General features: G+C 45.4%; 1 protein-coding gene and 1 long non-coding RNA gene across 2 annotated transcripts; both read left to right on the forward strand.

The window, feature by feature from the left end:
• The first annotated feature begins 278 nt into the window (after positions 1-278).
• LOC135981331 (uncharacterized) lies at positions 279-14,352 on the forward strand. Its single transcript, XR_010598292.1, has 5 exons — positions 279-439; positions 3,134-3,354; positions 7,342-7,436; positions 12,155-12,216; positions 12,686-14,352. It is a non-coding gene; the product is annotated as an uncharacterized LOC135981331 (long non-coding RNA).
• Positions 14,353-18,591: 4,239 nt separating this feature from the next.
• Positions 18,592-21,085, forward strand: LOC135981329 (myb/SANT-like DNA-binding domain-containing protein 2). Its single transcript, XM_065583325.1, has 2 exons — positions 18,592-19,538; positions 20,533-21,085. The coding sequence occupies exons 1-2, from the start codon at positions 18,962-18,964 to the stop codon at positions 20,652-20,654; spliced, it is 699 nt and encodes a 232-aa protein (XP_065439397.1). The 5' UTR covers positions 18,592-18,961; the 3' UTR covers positions 20,655-21,085.
• Positions 21,086-21,584: the final 499 nt, after the last annotated feature.

The raw sequence follows: 21,584 nt of genomic DNA on the forward strand, positions 1-21,584 counted from the left end.
AAAAAACAGATCTCCTATCACCTCCATTAATATATATTTTCAGCATGACTGTATTTCTTTAAACAAGACTACAGAAAATCATGTAAGTTAGAAAATGAAATCACACACCAGAAATATTTTGAAAACCTATCAATACAGACTACCGGGAAATGTCTGTGTGAGGTGCTCTTCCATGGGGTGGGGGGGAGATTGCCTGTGGGACTGAACCTTAGATGTGACCACATCCCCCTCTTCTATTAGCTGCTGCCTAGGGAAGAGGAGAGGCTAAATGCACTTGTCAGCTGTGGCTAAGAAGCAGAACCCCATCTGGATGCAGTACTCTAGAAGAGGAGGGTGATCTCATTCCTCGGAAATAAAGAAAATCCTGCCCTTGAGTCATCAGCTCTTCTCTGGGGGAGGACGAGAAGAAGATAGAGATTGCTCAGCATGACCAAAGAAGGTAAATTATTCACACTCTCTGTCGCTTTCTCATGCAGAGGCAAAATCTGCAGCAGGTTAGCAAATCTTTAAGCTGCATGTTAAAGAACCACAGTGTCAATTAGAGAATGGGGAGTAAATGTTTTCTGAGAACTTTCACTAAATATTAATAGCTTTAGGAATTAGCCACATCCCTTTTTGCTCACTTTTCTGTGAACATTGGTGAAAATGAGTGGCTGTTCAGTCATTCCTCAGTGTTAGTGTGTAGCTGGTTGGAAGACATTTTCACAAAGCTTCACTTTGGTTTTTTACTATTTTTAATTTTCAAATATTATTTGTATCTGTAACAATGGTGACTGTTCTTGTGCACATGCAAACAAGGGTCTTCACTATTCAAACCAGAATAGTGCCTGGCTGTAAAGTTTGTCATCTGGCCAGAGACCAGATACAATACTATGCGGCTTAAGTGACCAATCACATATCTCAAATAACGAATAGCAAAGAGCTGAAGACAGAGTCGAAGTGGATCAGTTTTGAACAACCTATATATTAACATAAAGTGTTAGTCAAACAACTATGAGGAAAGAATAACTTCTATTAAAAAACATCCACATCTATCTGCAGAGATGTTATTAACACCAAAAGATTGTCTCAATACTCTGCTTTGCCCAGCTCTGGGCTGAGGGAAGTGCCAATGTATGATTCAATACCTATGAGAACTGTCTGAGCCTCAGTGAATCCCACTGGCTAAGCTCAGTGCCACTGACCTTCATGCCTACATGAAGTGCTGGGGGCTTCTAATACCAACGTACTCCAAAAGGTAGCTAATTTCTAGCAAGCTCTGTGAGAGCTACCCGTGAATCATGACTTTTCTGCCTCAAGCATTAGGAAGAAAATAATATTGTCTAGCTAATGGCTTGAAGTATTGGGGGAGTGGACTTGAGGCTTTGAGTCATATCCATCACCACTTCCTAATCTTTGTTTTATTTTCTCCTCAGAGAAATATTCACAAATAAAATTGTCCATCTCTTCCCTTTTGCCAGCCTTATTACTCTGGAACTTTACTGACTGCATTGAATTGTCACCATAATAAAGCTGCATCCTGCCTGTGCTTTGGCATTTCAGTAATAACAGATTGCCAAGGGCCTGGGGGATTGGTGGGTAGCAGCAAGTCTGAAGCTGACTTCCCAATGGCTTAATAGAAAATAACTTCCTCCTTCTTTCCCCCGATTCCTATTTAAATCCTTGTTGGAATCTGTGGGTGTGATAGTTTCACTGCTGTTTGCTGTCTTCAAACCTCATGTCTTCTGAGACAATCTAAGCTTATTTGCAAGCTGGGTTCTGGCAGAAAGAAGCCCTGAGATTGCCAAGTCTGCTAACATCCCTGATGGAATATCACAAGGGCAGAAATCCTTCCCCAACTGTGTTTAGGGTCCACAATTCCATGGGAGCTACTTCAGTTGCTGAGGGGAAGTAGGATCAAAAACAGAGCTCCAAGACCTGCCCCCTACCTTGTTTCTGATTGGCCTGCAAATGGGTGAGGGCAGCATCATGTGAACATGATTAAGAATTGCAGGAAGAGTCACTTTCTTCTTACAATGAGCGAGGAACTATATTAGAAATACAAACAACACTGTCCTTGAAGTCGTTCTGTCTCCCACTGTGATTAGAACCTTCCCCAGCCCTTTCCTGCCTTGCTTCCTGCTGCAATTTCAAAGAAACGGTACATGTGCCCTCACAGTAGGGGAAAGCTGAAGGCAAGGAAAGCTGCCAAAGTTGCCAACTGCAGTAAGGCCCAAATCCTCCAAGGCATTTAAACACTCAGCTTCTACTGATTTCAATGGAAGTTAGGAGCCTAAATATTTTTTGAGGATCTGGGCCTAAGTTTCTATGGCTACTCTCATGGTCCTTTTCAGCCTTACATTTCTATGTTTCTACAATTTATGCTGGCTATTTTGGAAAGGGCACAATTTTACTGAAAGTTTTTTAGAAACCTCAAGTCAGTGGGAGTTGTGTTTGTTCATGTCAATGAGAGCAGGATTGGGCTCTAAATGAAAAAAAAAATAAACAAATTCAGTATTTGCTTGTTGACCACAACACACCATTGTTTATATTAATAGATTTAGGAGTATGGGAATTGCCATACTAAATATGGTCCAGCTAATCCAATATCCTGGCTCTGACAGTGTCCAGTGTCAGATTCGAGGAAGATGTAAGAAACCCCATATTGGAAGATTCTTTCTAAACCTTATCATTCAGAGGCTGGCTTGTGTCCTGACATAAGAGAATTTCAGCCTGATCGAATGTGCATTGAAGTCAATGGAATGAGTCCCACTGATATCAATAGGCATTAGATTGGGACTTATGTGTGGTCTAACTTTAAAAAAAATCCCATCGAATGTAACTGTTGATGGTCTCACTATCCATATAAAGGTCTAATCATTTTTTTCAAGACTAAGGTCTTGGCCAAAGTGATGTTTACTAACAATGAATTCCACAGATGAATTATGTTGAATTGAAATGAAATATTTCAGTTTTTAAATTTGCTGCCTTACAACTTAATTGAATGTCCCCTGTTCACATTTTATGAAAGAAGGTAAACAGGAGTATCAGATTTAACTTTTCGGTAAACATTCATTATTTTGTATGTCTCTATCACGTCCCCTCTGACTGATCTCATTACCTGTCTCTGAACCCCATCTATTTCTATTTCTAGAATCAAAATACTCAAAAACCAGTGGGAGAACACTTTAACCTGTCTGGTCATTCAGTGACAGACCTGCGGGTGGCTATATTACAACAGAAAAACTTCAAAAACAGACTCCAACGAGAGACTGCTGAGCTGGAATTGATATGCAAACTAGACACAATCAACTCCGGTTTGAATAAGGACTGGGAATGGCTGAGCCATTACAAACATTGAATCTATCTCCCCTTGTAAGTATGCTCACACTTCTTATCAAACTGTCTGTACTGGGCTATCACTTCAAAAGTTTTTTTTCTCTTAATTAATTGGCCTCTCCCAGTTGGTAAAACAACTCCCACCTGTTTATGCTCTCTGTATGTGTGTATATATATACACACATATGTCCTCAATATATGTTCCATTCTATATGCATCCGAAGAAGTGGGCTGTAGTCCACGAAAGCTTATGCTCTAATAAATTTGTTAGTCTCTAAGGTGCCACAAGTACTCCTGTTCTTCTTTTTGCGGATACAGACTAACACGGCTGCTATTCTGAAACCTGTCAATATTTCTAGTATGTCCGTTTTGTAGATTTTTGGCTACATGTAAAGCCCCTTCAGATGGGAGAGAATAAGGAGCCCAATTGTTTAGCAGGGATTTCATGCACCATATTGTACTAGCATTGTATAGATAGCACTGAATTCCTATTGCTACTAGGGTCAATTTACACTTCAGAAAACAACCCTGTGGCAGTGAGTCTCAATTAATTCAGGATTGTGCAAAGGGGCTACAAATAACAGTGTAGACTTCCCCGCTCCAGCAGGAGCCCGGGCTCTGAAACCTAGTGAGAGGGGGAAGGTGTCTGTGGCTCTGAGAGATGCCCCCTTCACTGGGTTTCAGCGCCCAGGCTCCAGCCCAAGCGGGAAAGTCTACCCTGTTATTTGTAGCCCCATTGTGAGAGCCTGAGTCAGATGGCCCGAACCCCGAGACTTCCTGCTGCGGGGTTGTCTTTGCAGTGTAGCTGTACCCTTAGGCTCTGAGAGGCCCTATGTTTGAATGCTCAGGAGCTGTCATCAGGAAGATGAGCTCAGCTCTGAAACTTACTTTCTCCATTGGTCCAAAAGAGCCTGAGTTTGTTAAACCAGGGCACGGCACCATGCCCATCTGCTTACTTATGGTTTTGCCTAAAGTGTATTATTCCTGCTTTGATGGTGAGTCCATTTTTCCGTAATTCACATTTGTTATACTAAGTTTTTGATGGATGCACTGAAAAATAGTAAATAAATAAAATAAAAGGATATATGTAAAATATTAACTGAAAATAATATTCTTGGAAGTATTGTATCAGAGCAGAGAAATAATAACCAGGAAAAAATAGGATCATACTTTAAACCAGTCCATGATAAAAGACAGGAAATTGGTTCCAGCTGAACTAATATTTCTGTTGAAATGAGTTGCATTTGCTATTCACTGTTCATCTTCTGCACACCCTGGAGCTATTTCGGATGCTGCCCAGTAAAACCCTCTGAAGCTACATGCTCCACTGCAGTATATGAGCTGAGAGTGGGATTTCTTATTCTTTTAGCATATCAGTGCAAAAGAATTGTTTCTGTTTATAAAACATGCTGTGATTTTTTTTTAAGTATGTGGGATTGGATAACTTGTTTAATATTTTTCCTTGCTGAGTGAAGACTAAAGCAAGAGGCATCTCTAAAACAGGGCACCTGGTACCATGCTTCTAATTTCCTCTGCATGGGACTTTATAAAAAGAAATGGGTCTCAAATTGTCACAACTGACATACTGTACAGGCAGCTATACCGGACATGGTCCCTAAAACAACTTTGAAGTAAATTGTTATGCTCCTAATAGGTGCCAGATTGATGGGCCTTTGTTTTTGTATTATGAGATTGAGAACTTCTGTTTTCCTAATCCATCTTCTCTATACCATTCATTATTCTAATACTTCTATCATGGCCTCTCTTATTTATCTCCTTTTTAAGGGAAAGAATACCAATCTTTTCAATCTCTCTTCATAGGTAAGCTTTTTCCTCATAATTTGTCATCTTTCTCAGTGTGAACTTGGAATAATGTCATAGAGCAGTGATTCTCAAACTTTTGTACTGGGGACCCCATTCACATAGCAAGCCTCTGAGTGCGACCCCCCTTATGAATTAAAAACACTTTTTTATGTATTTAACACCATTATAAAAGCTGGAGGCAAAGCGGGGTTTGGGATGGAAGCTGACAGCTCACGACCCACCCACATAATAACCTCACGACCCCCTGAGGAGTCCCGACCCCCCAGTTTGAGAACCCCTGTCATAGAGCAAGTGTACTCCTTGCACTGTACTTGTGTCTGTAATATTTGACATTTCTGAAGTTATTATGTCTTCTGCTTCCTTTGACTCTCATAGCTGCTTATTTAATCGAAAGGAGCAAGACAACTCATTCAATAGGGAAACTAGAAACAAAGTGGCAATACTGGAGAAAACACATGTAACCATGCCTCTGTGGGTCACAACTGAGAAAATCAAATTGAGGACAAACTACTGAGAAACGGGGCAGATACACCCCAAAACTGGAGGTTATTCTCCAACGAGATATACTAAACCAGCATCAAAAGTAAACTTCTGTTTCACCACACTGGCTAACAAGAAGTAATAAAAGCAGTTTCCTTAGGCATACCAGTCCTTGTATCACCACCGAAAACACTAAACTTAGAGATGAGTGGTTCTTTAAAACCAGTCTCCTCAAATAAATGGTTCTTCTGATCCCAAAGGACCAGCCACACACCCAGGTCAATATACAACTCAGATCTTACCCCAAAATCATGCTGATGCCAATCCTTTAGTATTGAAAATCTAAAGGTTTATTTATAAAAAGAAAGAAAGGTGAGAGTTAAAATTGGTTAAAGGAGTCAAATACATACAATAAATGCAAAGTTCTTGGTTAGGGTGACCAGGTGTCCAGTTTTTGACTGGAACACCTGATTAAAAAGGGACTGTGGCTGCTCTGGTCAACACCACCAACGGGGCCGTTAAAAGTCCAGTCAGCGGTGCTGTGGCACCAGGGGCAGCTCTATGTTTTTTGCTGCCCCAAGCACGGCAGTCAGGTGGCCTTTGGCAGCATGCCTGCGGGCGGTCCGTGATCACGCGGATTTGGCGGCATTTCTGTGAGTGATCTGCCGGTCCCGCGCCTTCAGGGTCCCCGTCGCCGAATTGCTGCCAAAGCCGCAGGACTGACGGACCTCCCGCAGGCATGCCGCCGAAGGCTGCCTGACTGCTGCCCTCACAGCGACTGGCAGGCCGCCCCCCACAGCTTGCCGCCCCAGGCATGTGCTTGCTGTGCTGGTGCCTGGAGCCGCCCCGTGTGGCACTAATGCAGGCTTGTCCCTACCTGCCCTGGGGCACGTAGCTTCTTTCCCCCTCCCCCCACCCCGCCTACGAACCAGACCTGCTGGCCACTTCCGGGGTGCAGCACAGAGCCAGAACAGGCAGGCAGCCTGATTAGCCCCCCTGTGCTGCTGACCGGAAGCCGCCTGAAGTAAGCCTGAACCCCAGCCCCACGCTCCTGCCCCAGCCCTGAGCCCATAGCAGGAAAGAGGCAAAATTGAGGTGTTTCCAGGCCCCTTATAGCTTCTGCCATGTGCCATTGTTCTTAGTGTAGAAATTCACAGTAGCAAGATGGAGTTTCGAGTCACATGTCCATGCATGATTTCGCCTAGTCACAGAAGTAAAGTCCATTAAGCGTAGATAGGCATCTTCCATTGTAAATTAAGTGTACTTCAATGGGCCATTCTACTTGAATAGTTCCTTCAAGATGTGCAGGCTAAATACCTTGTGGGCGCTACCCCAGGAGCAAACATTTGAAATACAGGTATAAAGCCAATACTCATAACTTCAAATACAAAAATGATACATGCATACAAATAGCATAATCATATTCAGCAAATCATTTCCACAGACATCTTACATGCCACATTTTGTACAAGATTTGTTGCAAATATATAACAGTGGTTTCAGCAATGATCTATATGGTCATATTTTAATCAGATAACGTCACAACATGTTAATCCTGGTTTTAATACATTTTAAACAAGATTTAATGGACAAGTTAATAATATATTTAATATAAAGTTGTTATGTTTGAGATTTTTCACTGGTGTCACCTAAACAAAGTGTTTCCTATATTGAATTTTGTGATGAGTAACGATATTAAAGCACGGCGTTTTATTTTAGAATAAATAACCTATCCACATAATTATGGAAGACATTGACATAGAAATCTCTGGACGGGCACCAAAGTATTCTACTAATGTGGATGTAGATGACAGGTAAGTGTTTGGGTCTCACCTCTTGTCTGAGTTTGGCTTTGTATCTTGTTTGAGTTGATTTTTTTTTCCAATAGCTCAGTGGGACAAAGTGTCTCAAACAACCTTAGTATAGATTTCAGAGTGAAGCAAGTGTCATAGCTGGCTTAAAGCCCCTTACATTGATGAGTGCAGCAGCCACCCTTCATTCAGGGTAAGAAACAATAGTGCTCCAAAAAGATGGGCTCATGCTCGCCCAATGCCACTCAGGAATATGAGCTATATAGGCAGAATGCTAGGCTGGGCATCCTTTGGCTAAGGGGGTGTGTTAATGAGAGAGAAGCAGGAGATAGAGGGCTGGTCTACACTGAAAATTTACGTCAGCATAGCTATGTCTCTCGGGGGTGGGGGGTGAAAACCTACACTCCTGAAAGACCAACCTAACCCCCAGTGCTAGGTCAACAGAAGAATTCTTCCATTGACATAGCTATTGCCTCCCGTGGAGGAGGTGGATTAACTTGAGTGCCGGGAGAACTCCTCCCATCCCCGTAGTGATGTCTACACTGAAGTGCTACAGTGCTGAAGCGGTACTGCTGTAGCATTTTAAGTGTAGATGTACTCAGAGATGAGCAGACAGAGACCGGGAGAGACAGAGAAAGCTTGGACAAGCACAAGGTGTCCAGAGTATGACCCAGGGAGAAGCCAAGAGCAGGGCCTTCTGGGTCTGGAGAAGCTGGCTAAAGAGGCTTGGGGCTGTAAGCAAAGAACTAACTCCTATTGTCTGATTCCTCTGGTATTCAGGGAAAATATTACATTCCTTGTAAATAAACAAACTTGCTTCAGAAAACATCTGAATCTACCATCAATTTTCCCTCCTAATTGGAACAACTTGTAACACCCTGAATTTGGCTAAGCTTTCGAGTCAAGAAGGGTAACGCACATATAGACACCAGCTAATGAGCCTTATTGTCTTCTCACAAAGGTTTTCTACTGGTGTAATTCCATTGACTTCAATGGAATTACTCCTGATTTACATCAGTTTAAGTGAGACTGGGTTCAGGCCCACTGGCTTCAGAGTGGATTTCATCTTTAATTCTCAACATTTTGTGTCATGTGCCCAGCAATGGGTTGAATTTCTTGTTCTTTACAAAAGTGTTTGTTTCTATTTTAAGTAAACTTGTGCTAATCTGAGCTCCTGGGGACTGCTGCTGTTGGAATGATTTTCCAAGTGTTCCCCCTACACAGCCATTTTCTCTAATTTCTCATCTCAGAGGAACTGTGCAGGCTTTCTATTGATTTCTTAACAATGTATAAAAAGATATCTAAAATGCTGCTCTGCATTTGGCATGCACTCCAGTCTGGCAGCACATCTAAAAAGGGCAAGTATCACAAGATGGCTCAGAGAGATGTTTCTATCCCTGTCCCCCTGTAGCTCCCTAGTCCCGAAGGGGATGTTCACCCTGAAGGAAGGTGTTGCCGCCACCTATGCTTCTGTAGGGTTTGTTGAGGGTAGTCAGCTTTAAATGGCATAAAAGCCCCATTGAGGTTGAATCAGCGCATCGTGGCAACCCATGGCTTTGCACCATCCCCAACTAATACCACCAACTTGTGGGTTGTGATGGTACCTGTAGCCTCTTTGCAGTTTTTGGATGAACGCTACATCATTTCTAACAAAGATTGGTAGGGTCACTGTCTATGCCAGCCACTGGGTTGAAGCTGGGCCATAAACGGTGGTTCTTTTGACTGTAACTTACATCTTTCCTCTATGTAGTTAAAAAAATTAAAAAACTTTGAAAAATAAAAGGTCACTGATGATAACAATTTAAGAGAAGCAGCACAGAATTCAGTCACCTTTTGTACCCTTTCAATTCTAGGCTGCTGTGTGAGGTGGAAAGGCCCCAGGAGTAACTCAGCCCTGAAGGTCTGTCTAAATTACAATAGTCTCCCCAGGCTGCCCTATGGCCCACCGCACTGTAGACTGCAGCCCCACCCCTGACATGCCCTTCTCACTGCCAGCTAGGGGCCCAGCTAGCCTTTTTCTAAGGAGGGGGTCAAGTGGCAGGGTCACTACAAAAAATGTATGGGGCTAAAATTCTATAATACTCTGTATAATACATGTAGAGATAAAGTCTACACATGCCACGTTTGCTCCACACTGACCTCTGGGACTAGCTAATCAAGAGCTGCACAGCTCTGCGCATATGCTGCATTCCCAATTTCCTCATCGCCAGGATCCCACTTTACACATGCATTGCATTCCGAGAGGCATGTGTGTATATGGGGTTCCCCCCCTGTCATAACTATAAAGGGAAGGGTAACAGCTGTCCTGTGTACAGTACTATAAAATCCCTCCTGGCCAGAGACTCCAAAATCCTTTTCCCTGTAAAGGGTTAAGAAGCTCAGGTAACCTGGCTGGCATCTGACCTAAAGGACCAATAAGGGGACAAGATACTTTCAAATCTTGGGGGAGGGGGAAGGGTTTTGTTGGTGTTCTTTGTTTGGGAGTGTGTTCGCTCTTGGGACTGAGAGGGACCAGACATCAATCCAGGTTCTCCACATCTTTCTAAACAAGTCTCTCCTATTTCAAACTTGTAAGTAAATAGCCAGGCAAGGCGTGTTAGTTTTCCTTTGTTTTCTCAACTTGCAAATGTACCTTTTACTAGAGTGTTTATCTTTGTTTGCTATACTTTGAACCTAAGACTAGAGGGGAGTCCTCTGAGCTCTTTAAGTTTGATTACCCTGTAAGGTTAATTTCCCTACTGATTTTACAGAGATGATTTTTACCTTTTTCTTTAATTAAAAGCCTTCTTTTTAGGAACCTGATTGATTTTTCCTTGTTTTTAGATCCAAGAGGGTTGGATCTGTATTCACCAGGAGTTGGTGAAAGGAAGGAGAGGGAATGGTTAATCTCTCCTTGTTTTAGATCCAAGGGGGTTGGATCTGTATTCACCCGGAGTTGGTGGGAGGAAGGAGGGGGGATGGTTAATTTCTCCTTGTTTTAAGATCCAAGGGGTTTGGATCTGTATTCACCAGGGAATTGGTGAAAGGTTTCTCAAGGCTTCCCAGGGAGGGAATCCAATTGGGAAATGGTGGCAGCGGACCAGAGCTAAGCTGGTAGTTAAGCTTAGAAGTTTTCATGCAGGCCCCTACATTTGTACCCTAAAGTTCAAAGTGGGGATACAGCCTTGACACCCCCACACTTTGAATTGTCATGCAGCATATGTGTATCTTCCCCAAACCACCATCTCTCCTTCTGGAGTGGGCCTAGAAGTGGAAGGGGTGGAGGAAGTAGAGTGAGGAGATGGCATCTTGAGGTTTTGGAAAGCAGGGAGCTGGGTCCAGGGGTCCCAGAGGCCAGTGTCCCAGGAGGGCCCCCCCCATCCCTGCTCCAGTCATGCTGGTCACTGACCGCTTCAATAGCTGTTTCTTCCCCTTCTACAAGGACCTGCTCTGGGTGAGAGAGACTTGCTGGGATTTCTGTCCCCTCTCTTTCCCTCCCACCAGAGAGACTGGGAGGACTGTTGCTTTAAAAGAAACAGCTACTAAAGTTTGGGCCTTAATTTCTTGTCTTTTAATATGATTCCCAGCAAATCAAGTTACATTTGTATTTCATATTACTAACCCAGCTTTGGCGAAGAAACGAACATCTTATGTTACCTGTGCAAAAAAAAAAAGAAATAAAACAATAGTAATGTTTTTACTATCCTAGTTGTATAATTTCCTTCTTTACGTAGATTTGCATCCCTTCTTCCCCAAAACACAAAACTGTGTGTCTCCCAAAGATCATACATAATTGCTGGTGGTTGGAATTAATTTAGGTGAGGAGATCTACAGGTGGGTCTTCCCCCCCACCCTTCCCCTCTAGTCTCATAAATATTCCCACTGGAATCAATAGAATTACTCCACATGAATAAAGAGAGACAAGGTAGGTGAGATATCCTCTTTTAGTGGACCAGCTTCTATTGGTGGAAAGGACAAGATTGAGCTATCCACCAACAGAGGTTGGGTCACTAAAAGATATTATCCTATCTACAGTGTGTCTCACATATCCTGGGACCAACTCAGCTACACCAACACAGCAAACATCACACAAATAAAAACTTCTGCTGTGGATAAGAGCTTTTAGGATCATCAAGTCTATGGTCCTGATACTGACACCGCCTCCATAGGGATCTAGGGATCCAGCCACATGCAGGATCATGACATTAATCTGTGTTGCCTACTTACTACATACTTTTTTTCTTTTGCAAGTTTTGTTTTTTATATTTTACTTTAAGATCCCATTAAGGTACAATGGTTTAATAGTATTACCATGTCTGCTAGAACAGCCCGAGTTCAAATGGATTAGAGCCAACACAAATGGTCTAGTGGTTACAGCACTACTTTGTGACTCAGGAGACATAGGTTCAGTTTCCTGCATTGCTCTAGGCTTCCTGTATGACCATGAGCAAGTCACCTAATGTGAACCCCTGATCGTATTGAAGTCAATGGTGGAATCCTGAGAGTTTTGTCATTAATCTCCCTGTCTTTCATCCCCCATCTACAAAACAGGGATTATAGTACTTCCTTACCGCACAAGGGTGTTGTGATTGTAAGTACTCTTAAAATACTGTGATGCACTCAGATCCTGTGGCAATCGGGGCTATATAAGTACATAAGATAGCTAGGAAGTAAAATGATGTACATATTTGTGCCAATCTTGTGAAAGTGGAAATGTCCCATGTTTAATTTCTATCTTTCAGGAGACACAAAGAAAACGAAGAAAACAAGCAAACCATCTGAAATCGTTGGTCCAATCACAATTGTAAGCAAGAATACACTTGTAATGATAGTAACTACATGTTAGTCTAGTACACATGCAGTGAAATGTGAGTTTTCATGTCTTCCAAAACCATATTATTCCAGGTTTGTTGCATTTATTTTTTATCCATCAGCTGCTTTAGAATTGTAGTTAACTCTGTAACAACTAACTACAAATGCTGCTCTCCATCCACATGAAGCACTCCCAATGCCATCTGTAGTCATTTCACCACACAGGGTAACATAGGAGAGATGCCACTTAAACTTTTCTATACCTCTTTTATATTTCCATTGATGATGATGTGACATATAATCCAAAATACTATTCTAATATTAAATGAATCAGAGCATTAACTTCCTAACATTTTATTGTAAATAGTTTATTTTATTAACATTCAAACAACCAGGAAGCCATACTGGTTTCCACTGATTAAAATAATCTGATATTTACTTCTTTTACTGATTCCCATCAGTTTCGATATGCAGATGGGCTGGATATAACTCTTATGGTATTTGGAACAATAGCAGCAGTACTGAATGGAGTTTGACTTCCTCTGATGTCACTGGTTTTTGGTGAAATGAGCGACAGTTTTGTGAGTGATTGTATATCCCAGGAGAGTTTACGTAAGGAAACAATTAATATATTTTATTTATTTTGCTTTTGTTCATGATATGTTCCTCTCCCATCGCCCATTTATTTCCTTATGATCACCTTAGCTTTCCTGTGAAAAGAAGGACTAAAAGTAAGTCTAATTTGTCTGTGGTTTTTTGTATTAGAGCTTGGATATGTGAGTGTTTTCATAGCTAATTAATGATCATCCTTACCATAGAGAAAAGTTTGGGAAGTAGTAAGTAGTAAGTCTTCATGTAAACTTAGTAGATTTCTTCTGTTTCTTTAATTTGTTTAAACTTCATTCATCGTGGCCATTCATTTTATAGGTGAAAGTCATCCCTCGCTACAAATCTCACACAAGGCTTAATAGTCCTTGCGAGGACTTAAGCGGTGTTGCAGGCCTCTGCACAGGGATGGATTCCACCTTATGACAATGGGCAGTGTCTTCATGAAGAAATGCTTATGTGGAAGAGTTACTAATTTTTAATAAATTCCTATTCCACTATTCTCCTTGATGTGGTCTACAGATAGTAGTGACCCATTAGTATTCCTCAAGATATCACTAGCTGTGTTGTGTTGACCTGAATTTGATGGGTTAGTTTTATGGCTCGCCACTAATTGCATTCAACCAGAAGATTTATAGGTTTTTATTTAATTTAGACTACAGAGTTCAAGAACTCAGAGAGTTCTGTACTGGGAGAGAAGTTTTGGGGTGCTTGGAAAGAATGCATACACTGAGGATAATACCAAATTGATAAAAATTTTATTGCCATTAACATAAAAATAAGGAATGCAATGAAACTTATAACTGCAAAACAGTAAAAGAATTTCAAAACTCCTGGTGGTAACATTTTTATTATAAGTACCTTAACCTAACATACTTACACCCTTTCTTGAGGATCCGGTAATAGGAGGTGAAAGACCAGCCTTACTCCTGGCACGCCCGATTACACGATGGTGCTGGCTTTCCCAATGGTTAGGAATGTTGAGTAGTTATACTATACTACACAAACTGAGCTGATAGCATGATAGAAGATAGACTAGATAGATAAATGAAAAGATAGGTTAGAGTATAGAACATAGCAGACCCTAAGACTTAAAAAGCCTTCTGAGTACTCTCTAATAAGGTATTTTATAGGATTCTGACCTATGGAAATGAGGCCCAACCTACTATACCCAAATTTTGTTTTTGTACCCTAAGGGTATGTCTACACTACGAAATTAGGTCGAATTTATAGAAGCCGGTTTTATAGAAATTGGTTGTATACAGCCGATTGTGTGTGTCCCCACATAAAATGCTCTAAGTGCTCTAGTCAGCGGACCGCGTCCACAGTACCGAGGCTAGCGTCGACTTCCAGAACATTGCACTATGGGTAGCTATCCCACAGTTCCCGCAGTCTCTGCCGCCCATTGGAATTCTGGGTTGAGATCCCAATGCCTGAATGATGCAGAACAGTGTCACGGGGGGTTCTGGGTACATGTCGTCAGGCCCCTTCCCCTCCATCAGAGCACTGGCAGACAATAGATTCGCGCCTTTTTACCTGGGTTACCTGTGCAGACAACATACCACGGCAAGCATGGAGCCCGCTCAGATCAGCTCACCGTCACCATATGTCATCTGGGTGCCGGCAGATGTGGTACTGCATTGCTACACAGCAGTAGCAGCTAACTGCCTTTTGGCGGTAGACGGTGCAGCATGACTGGTAACCGTGGGCCTGGCAGCCGTAGGGCTGCATTGCACCAGCCCCTTGCCTTTTGGTAGAAGATGGTATATTACGACTGGTATCCGTCGTCATCGTACTGCAGTGGCTGTCAATCATGGGCAGCTGGGCAGACATGCAACTGTCTTGATGATGATGGCTATCAGTCGTAGTATGCTATTTTCTGCCAGTTGCCCAGTATTGTCTGCTAAGCACCCAGAAGAGGCCGAGGGCGGTCTGGGTGCTGGCAGACGTGGGGCTGGCAGATGTGGGGCTGCATTGCTACACAGCAGCAGCCCCTTGCCTTTTGGTAGAAGATGGCATATTACGATTGATATCCATTGTCGTTGTACTGCAGTGGCTATCAGTCATGCTGCACCGTCGGCTGCCAGCTTAAGATGTAAAAAATAGATTTGTTCTGTATTCATTTGCTTCCCCTCCCTCCGTGAAATCAATGGCCTGCTAAACCCAGGGTTTTGAGTTTAATCTTTGGTGGGGACCATTCTGTGTGACAGTTGTTTGTGTTTCTCCCTGATGCACAGCCACCTTTCTTGATTTTAATTCCCTGTACCTGTACGCCATGTTGTCACTCGGCCTTCCCTCCTTCCCTCCCTCCCTCCTTCCCCTGGTCCGTCAGATACTAGTTTCGCGCCTTTTTTCAGACCAGGCGCCATAGCTAGCACTTAGATCATGGAGCCCGCTCAGATCACCGCGGCAATTATGAGCACTATGAACACCATGTGCATTGTCCTGGAGTATATGCAGAGCTAGGACATGCCAAAGCGAAACCCGGACCAGCCGAGGAGGCGATTGCAGCACGATGATGAGAGTGATGAGGAAATTGACATGGACATAGACCTCTCACAAGGCACAGGCCCCAGCAATGTGGAAATCATGGTGTTACTCGGGCAGGTTCATGCCGTGGAACGCCGATTCTGGGCACGGGAAACAAGCACAGACTGGTGGGACCGCATCGTGCTGCAGGTGTGGGACGATTCCCAGTGGCTGCGAAACTTTCGCATGCGTAAGGGCACTTTCATGGAACTTTGTGACTTGCTTTCCCCTGCCCTGAAGCGCCAGAATACCAAGATGAGAGCAGCCCTCACAGTTGAGAAGCGAGTGGCGATAGCCCTGTGGAAGCTTGCAACGCCAGACAGCTACCGGTCAGTCGGGAATCTATGTGGAGTGAGCAAATCTACTGTGGGGGCTGCTGTGATCCAAGTTGCCATGGCAATGAAACTCCTGGTGATATCAAGGGTAGTGACTCTGGGCAACGTGCAGGCCATAGTGGATGGTTTTGCTGAAATGGGATTCCCAAACTGTGGTGGGGCGATAGACGGAACCCATATCCCTATCTTGGTACCGGAGCACCAAGCCACCGAGTACATAAACCGCAAGGGGTACTTTTCAGTGCTGCTGCAAGCCCTGGTGGATCACAAGGGACGTTTCACCAACATCAACGTGGGATGGCCGGGAAAGGTACATGATGCTTGCGTCTTCAGGAACTCTGCTCTGTTTCGAAAGCTGGAGGAAGGGACTTTCTTCCCGGACCAGAAAGTAACCATTGGGGATGTTGAAATGCTTATCGTGATCCTTGGGGACCCAGCCTACCCCTTAATGCCATGGCTCATGAAGCCGTACACAGGCAGCCTGGACAGGAGTCAGGACCTGTTCAACTACAGGCTGAGCAAGTGCCGAATGGTGGTGGAATGTGCATTTGGATGTTTAAATGCGCGCTGGCGCAGCTTACTGACTCGCTCAGACCTCAGCGAAAAGAATATCCCCATTGTTATTGCTGCTTGCTGTGTGCTCCACAATATCTGTGAGAGTAAGGGGGAGACATTTATGGCGGGGTGGGAGGTTGAGGCAAATCGCCTGGCCGCTGATTACGTGTAGCCAGACACCAGGGTGGTTAGAGGAGCACAGCAGGGAGCGGTGCTCATCAGAGAAGCTTTGAAAATGAGTTTTGTGACTGGCCAGGCTACGGTATGAAACTTCTGTTTGTTTCTCCTTGATAAACCCTCCGCCCCCTCCCACCCGGTTCACTCTACTTCCCTGTAAACCAACCACCCCACCCTTCCCTCCCCCCGTCGAGCACCGCTTGCAGAGGCAATAAAGTCATTGTTATTTCACATTCATGCATTCTTTATTAATTCATCACACAACTAGGGGGATAATTGCCAAGGTAGCCTGGGATGGGTGTGGGAGGAGGGAAGGAAAAGGACACACTGCATTTTAAAACTTTAACTCTTATTGAAGGCCAGCCTTCTGATGTTCTGGCAATCATCTGGGGTGGAATGACTGGGTGGCCGGAGGCCCCCCCACCGCGTTCTTGGGCGTCTGGGTGAGGAGGCTATGGAACTTGGGGAGGAGGGCTGTTGGTTACACAGGGGCTGTAGCGGCAGTCTCTGCTCCTGATGCCTTTCCTGCAGCTCAACCATACGCTGGAGCATATCAGTTTGATGCTCCAGCAGCCGGAGCATCGACTCTTGCCTTCTGTCTGCAAGCTGACGCCACCTGTCATCTTCAGCCCGCAACTTGCTCTGTTCATCCCGCGATTCAGCCCGCCACCTCTCCTCTCGTTCATATTGTGCTTTTCTGATGTCTGACATTGACTGCCTCCACGCATTATGCTGTGCTCTTTCAGTGTGGGAGGACATCTGTAGCTCTGTGAACATATCGTCCCGCGTCCTCCGTTTTCTCTTTCTAATGTTCACTAGCCTCTGTGAAGGAGAAACATTTGCAGCTGGTGGAGGAGAAGGGAGAGGTGGTTAAAAAAGACACATTTTAGAGAACAATGGGTACACTCTTTCGTTACAAGGTCGCATTTTTCCTCTTATAGTGAGAGCCTGCCGGTTTCGTGTGAGAGATCACTCACGCAGTGCCAGGCAACAGATTTCGGCTTGCAGGCAGCCATGGTAAGCCACAGTCTTTTGGCTTTTTTAACCTTCTTAACATGTGGGAATGGTTTCAAACAGCAGCACCCTCATTTCCCATATCAAGGATGAATTGGGTTGGCCATTTAAAATGGGTTTGCAATGTAAAAGGAGGGGCTGCGGTTTCCAGGTTAACATGCAGCACAAACCCAACTAACCCCCCTTTCCCCCCACACCCAATTCTTTGGGATGATCACTTCACCCCTCCCCCCACCGCATGGCTAACAGCAGGGAACATTTCTGTTCAGCAGAGCAGGAATGGGCACCTCTGAATGTCCCCTTAATAAAATCACCCCATTTCAACCAGGTGACCGTGAATGATATCACTCTCCTGAGGATAACAAAGAGCGATAAGGAATGGATGTTGTCTGCATGCCAGCAAACACCGGGACCATACGCTACAATGCTTTGTTATGCAATGATTCCAGACTACATGCTACTGGTCTGGCGTGGTAAAGTGTCCTACCATGGCGGACGGGATAAGGCAGCCCTCCACAGAAACCTTTTGCAAAGGCTTTGGGAGTACATGAAGGAGAGCTTTCTAGAGATGTCCCTGGAGGATTTCCGCTCCATCCCCAGACACGTTAACAGACTTTTCCAGTAGTTGTACTGGCCACGATTCCCAGGGCAAATTAATCATTAATCATTAAACACGCTTGCTTTTAAACCATGTGTAATATTTACAAAGGTACACTCACCAGAGGTCCCCTGTGTGCCCTCAGGGTCTTGGGTGAGTTCGGGGGTTACTGGTTCCAGGTTCAGGGTGACAAACATATCCTGGCTGTTGGGGAAACCGGTTTCTCCACTTCCTTGCTGCTGTGAGCTACCTACATTACCTCCATCCTCATCTTCCTCGTTCCCCGAACCCTCTTCCCTGTGTGTTTCTCCAGTGAGGGAGTCATAGCACATGGTTGGGGTAGAGGTGGCTGCACCCCCTAGAATGGCATGCAGCTCCGCGTAGAAGCGGCAAGTTTGTGGCTCTGCCCCGGACCTTCCATTTGCTTCTCTGGCTTTGTGGTAGGCTTGCCATAGCTTCTTAATTTTCACGCGGCACTGCTGTGCATCCCTGTTATGGCCTCTGTCCTTCATGGCCTTGGAGACCTTTTCTAAGGCCTGGTCTACACTAGGCGTTTATGTCGAAGTTAGCGCCGTTACATCGAATTAACCCTGCACCCGTCCACACCGCGAAGCTATTTAGTTCGATATAGAGGTCTCTTAAATTCGACTTCTGTAATCCTCCCCGACGAGGGGAGTAGCGCTAAATTCGACATGGCCATGTCGAATTAGGCTAGGTGTGGATGGAAATCGAAGCTAATAGCTCCGGGAGCTATCCCACAGTGCACCACTCTGTTGACGCTCTGGACAGCAGTCCGAGCTCGGATGCTCTGACCAGCCACACAGGAAAAGCCCCGGGAAAATTTGAATTCCTTTTCCTGTCTGGGCAGTTTGAATCTCATTTCCTGTCTGGACATCGTGGCGAGCTCAGCAGCACTGGCAACGATGCAGAGCTCTCCAGCAGTGATGGCCGTGCAATCTCAGAACAGAAAGAGGGCCCCAGCATGGACTGATCGGGAAGTCTTGGATCTGATCGCTGTGTGGGGCGATGAGGCCGTGCTTTCCGAGCTGCGATCCAAAAGATGGAATGCAAAGATCTACAAGAAGATCTCTAAAGACATGTCAGAGAGAGGATACAGCCGGGATGCAACGCAGTGCCGCGTGAAAATCAAGGAGCTGAGACAAGGCTACCAGAAGACCAAAGAGGCAAATGGACGCTCCGGATCCCATCCCCAGACATCCCGTTTCTACGAGGCACTGCATTCCATCCTAGGTGCGGCCGCCACCACTACCCCACCACTGACCGTGGACTCTGAGGATGGGATATTGTCCACGGCCGGTTCCTCGGACATGTTAGCGGATGGGGAAGATGAGGAAGGAGATGAGGAGGACGAGGCAGTCGACAACGCTTACCACGCTGATTTCCCCGACAGCCAGGATCTCTTCATCACCCTTACAGAGATCCCCTACCAACCGTCCCCAGCCGTTAACACGGACACAGAATCTGGGGAAGGATCAGCCAGTAAGTGTTTTAAACATCTAAACATTTATTTTTAACAGAACAGGAATATTAAGAATAACAACAATGGGTTTCTCATGATTAGTTTGCCCTAGGCGCTTAACGTTTCAGTCCTGGGCAGTGCAACTATTGAAAAAAAATCTAACAATGTCCGGTTTAGCATGATTGTTCTGCCCAAGCCGCTCTACTGTTTAGTCCCTGCCAGTGCAGCTACAGTAAAATGCGGTCTATATGTCCGGGGATAGAGCAGAAATCCTCCTGGGACATCTCGAGGAAGCTCTCCTGGAGGTAATTGGAAAGCTGTTGCATCAGGTTCCTGGGGAGAGCGGCCTTATTGGGTCCTCCGTAGTATGACACGTTTCTGCGCCACGAGACAATCAAGTACTCAGGGATCATTACCCTGCAGAGCAGGGCGGCATACGGCCCTGGTCTTTGGAGGCTTTCCCGAAGCATTCTTTCTTTCTCACTGTCTGAGATCCTCATGAGGGTGATGTCGCTCATGGTGACCTGCTTTGAATTAGGTAGGGGAATGTTAGTGTTGGGACTGCTTGCCCGTTCCTTTACAGAACTGTAACCGCTGGTTTGCAGCCACGCGGTGGAGGCGGGAGAGGGGCAGCATACAGGGATCTTTCCCGGGGACAGCCGCGAGGGGGTGGGACAGGGGCAGAGTTCCTTCTTGCCGGATTGCTGGCAGCAGGGACTGGCATTGCTTTCAATGTGAAAGGAGGCCAGTGCTACTATTAAAGTTTTAAGCTGCCACAAGTCTACGGCTTACCATGTCTGCCTGCTACAGAAATTCCGGTGTCCTGCCCCGCTTCTCAGATCTGCAGTGCAAGACCCCAGGCACTGAATGCGAAGGCCGAGAATTCGACCTTGTGCTGAGTGCGCATGTGATAGGTGCTGTGCATGGTCTTGTTCACAGAGAAAGACTATGTTCTTTGTTCACAACTACATTTATCTTTCTGAAGAATTCACTCCCTTTTTCCCATTCCCACAGCCACATCTGCGACTGTCTCACAACCTAGCCTGGCATCACACTCCCAGAGGCTAGCGCAGATTAGGCGTAGGAAGAAGAGGACACGGGAGGACATGTTCTCGGAACTTATGGGCTGCTCCTGAGCCCAGGCAGCACAGCAGACCCAGTGGCGGGAGAACTTGTCCCAAATGCACCAAGCACACATGGAACGGGAGGAGAGGTGGCGGCAGGAAGACCAGCAGGCGACTCAAACGCTTCTTGGACTAATGAGGGAGCAAACGGACACGCTCCGGCGCCTTGTGGATGTTCTGCAGGAACGGAGGCAGGAGGACAGAGCCCCGCTGCAGTCTATCTGTAACCGCCCTCCCCCGCCACCAAGTCCCATACCCCCCTCACCCAAAGTGCAAAGAAGGAGGGGCGGCAGAGTCCATGCAAACTCTCACTCCACCCCTGCAGACAGCTCTAGTAGTAGAAGGCTCTCATTCCCCAAAATTTGACAAGTTCTTTCCTTCCCGCCTCACACAAGCCCCCGTCCAAGTTTCACCTCCCAGTTTCATGTGTAGTTGCTAATAAAAAATACTTTTCTGTTAATTACTGTTTCCATCATGTTCTTTTGGAGGAGGGCGGGAAGGGGGTTGGTAATTGGACAGGACAGTCACCTTTAGCAGGGTACATAGGCGGGGGCAGGTCCAGCAGCAGGGCACATACACAGTGCAGTCACTAGTTACCCTGGTCAGTCTGGGAGGTGGTTTTCATGTTATGTGGTGGGGGGTGGGTTGCTCTGTGACTTTGTGGCGGGGGAGGGCAGTTACAGATCTTATGCGGCGGTCCTTATCCTGGATCTCAGAGCCACGCAGCAGGGGATCTGTAACCGTCCTCCCCCTGCCACAAAGTCACATAGCCCCCCCATACACACAGTCCCGATCAGGAGGGGTGACAGGCTCCGTTGAAACAACCAGTCCACCACAGCGGAGCCTGTCAATCCTGGAGTTTAGAAGCGTCATTTGCGTCACTACACTACACCCGCTCCCCACCACAGTCTGCGTCCCAGGTTTAAAACATTCCCGCGAAAA

The sequence above is a fragment of the Chrysemys picta genome, chromosome 2, assembly GCF_011386835.1.
Source record: "Chrysemys picta bellii isolate R12L10 chromosome 2, ASM1138683v2, whole genome shotgun sequence".
Taxonomy (NCBI): Eukaryota; Metazoa; Chordata; order Testudines; family Emydidae; genus Chrysemys; species Chrysemys picta.

Coding starts and splice junctions, on each gene's coding strand:
- LOC135981329 (XM_065583325.1), top strand. CDS start 18,962: ATGCAGAGCTCTCCAGCAGTGATGGCCGTGCAATCTCAGAACAGAAAG. Junction 19,539..20,532: donor ATCTGGGGAAGGATCAGCCA/GTAAGTGTTTTA, acceptor CCATTCCCACAG/CCACATCTGCGACTGTCTCA.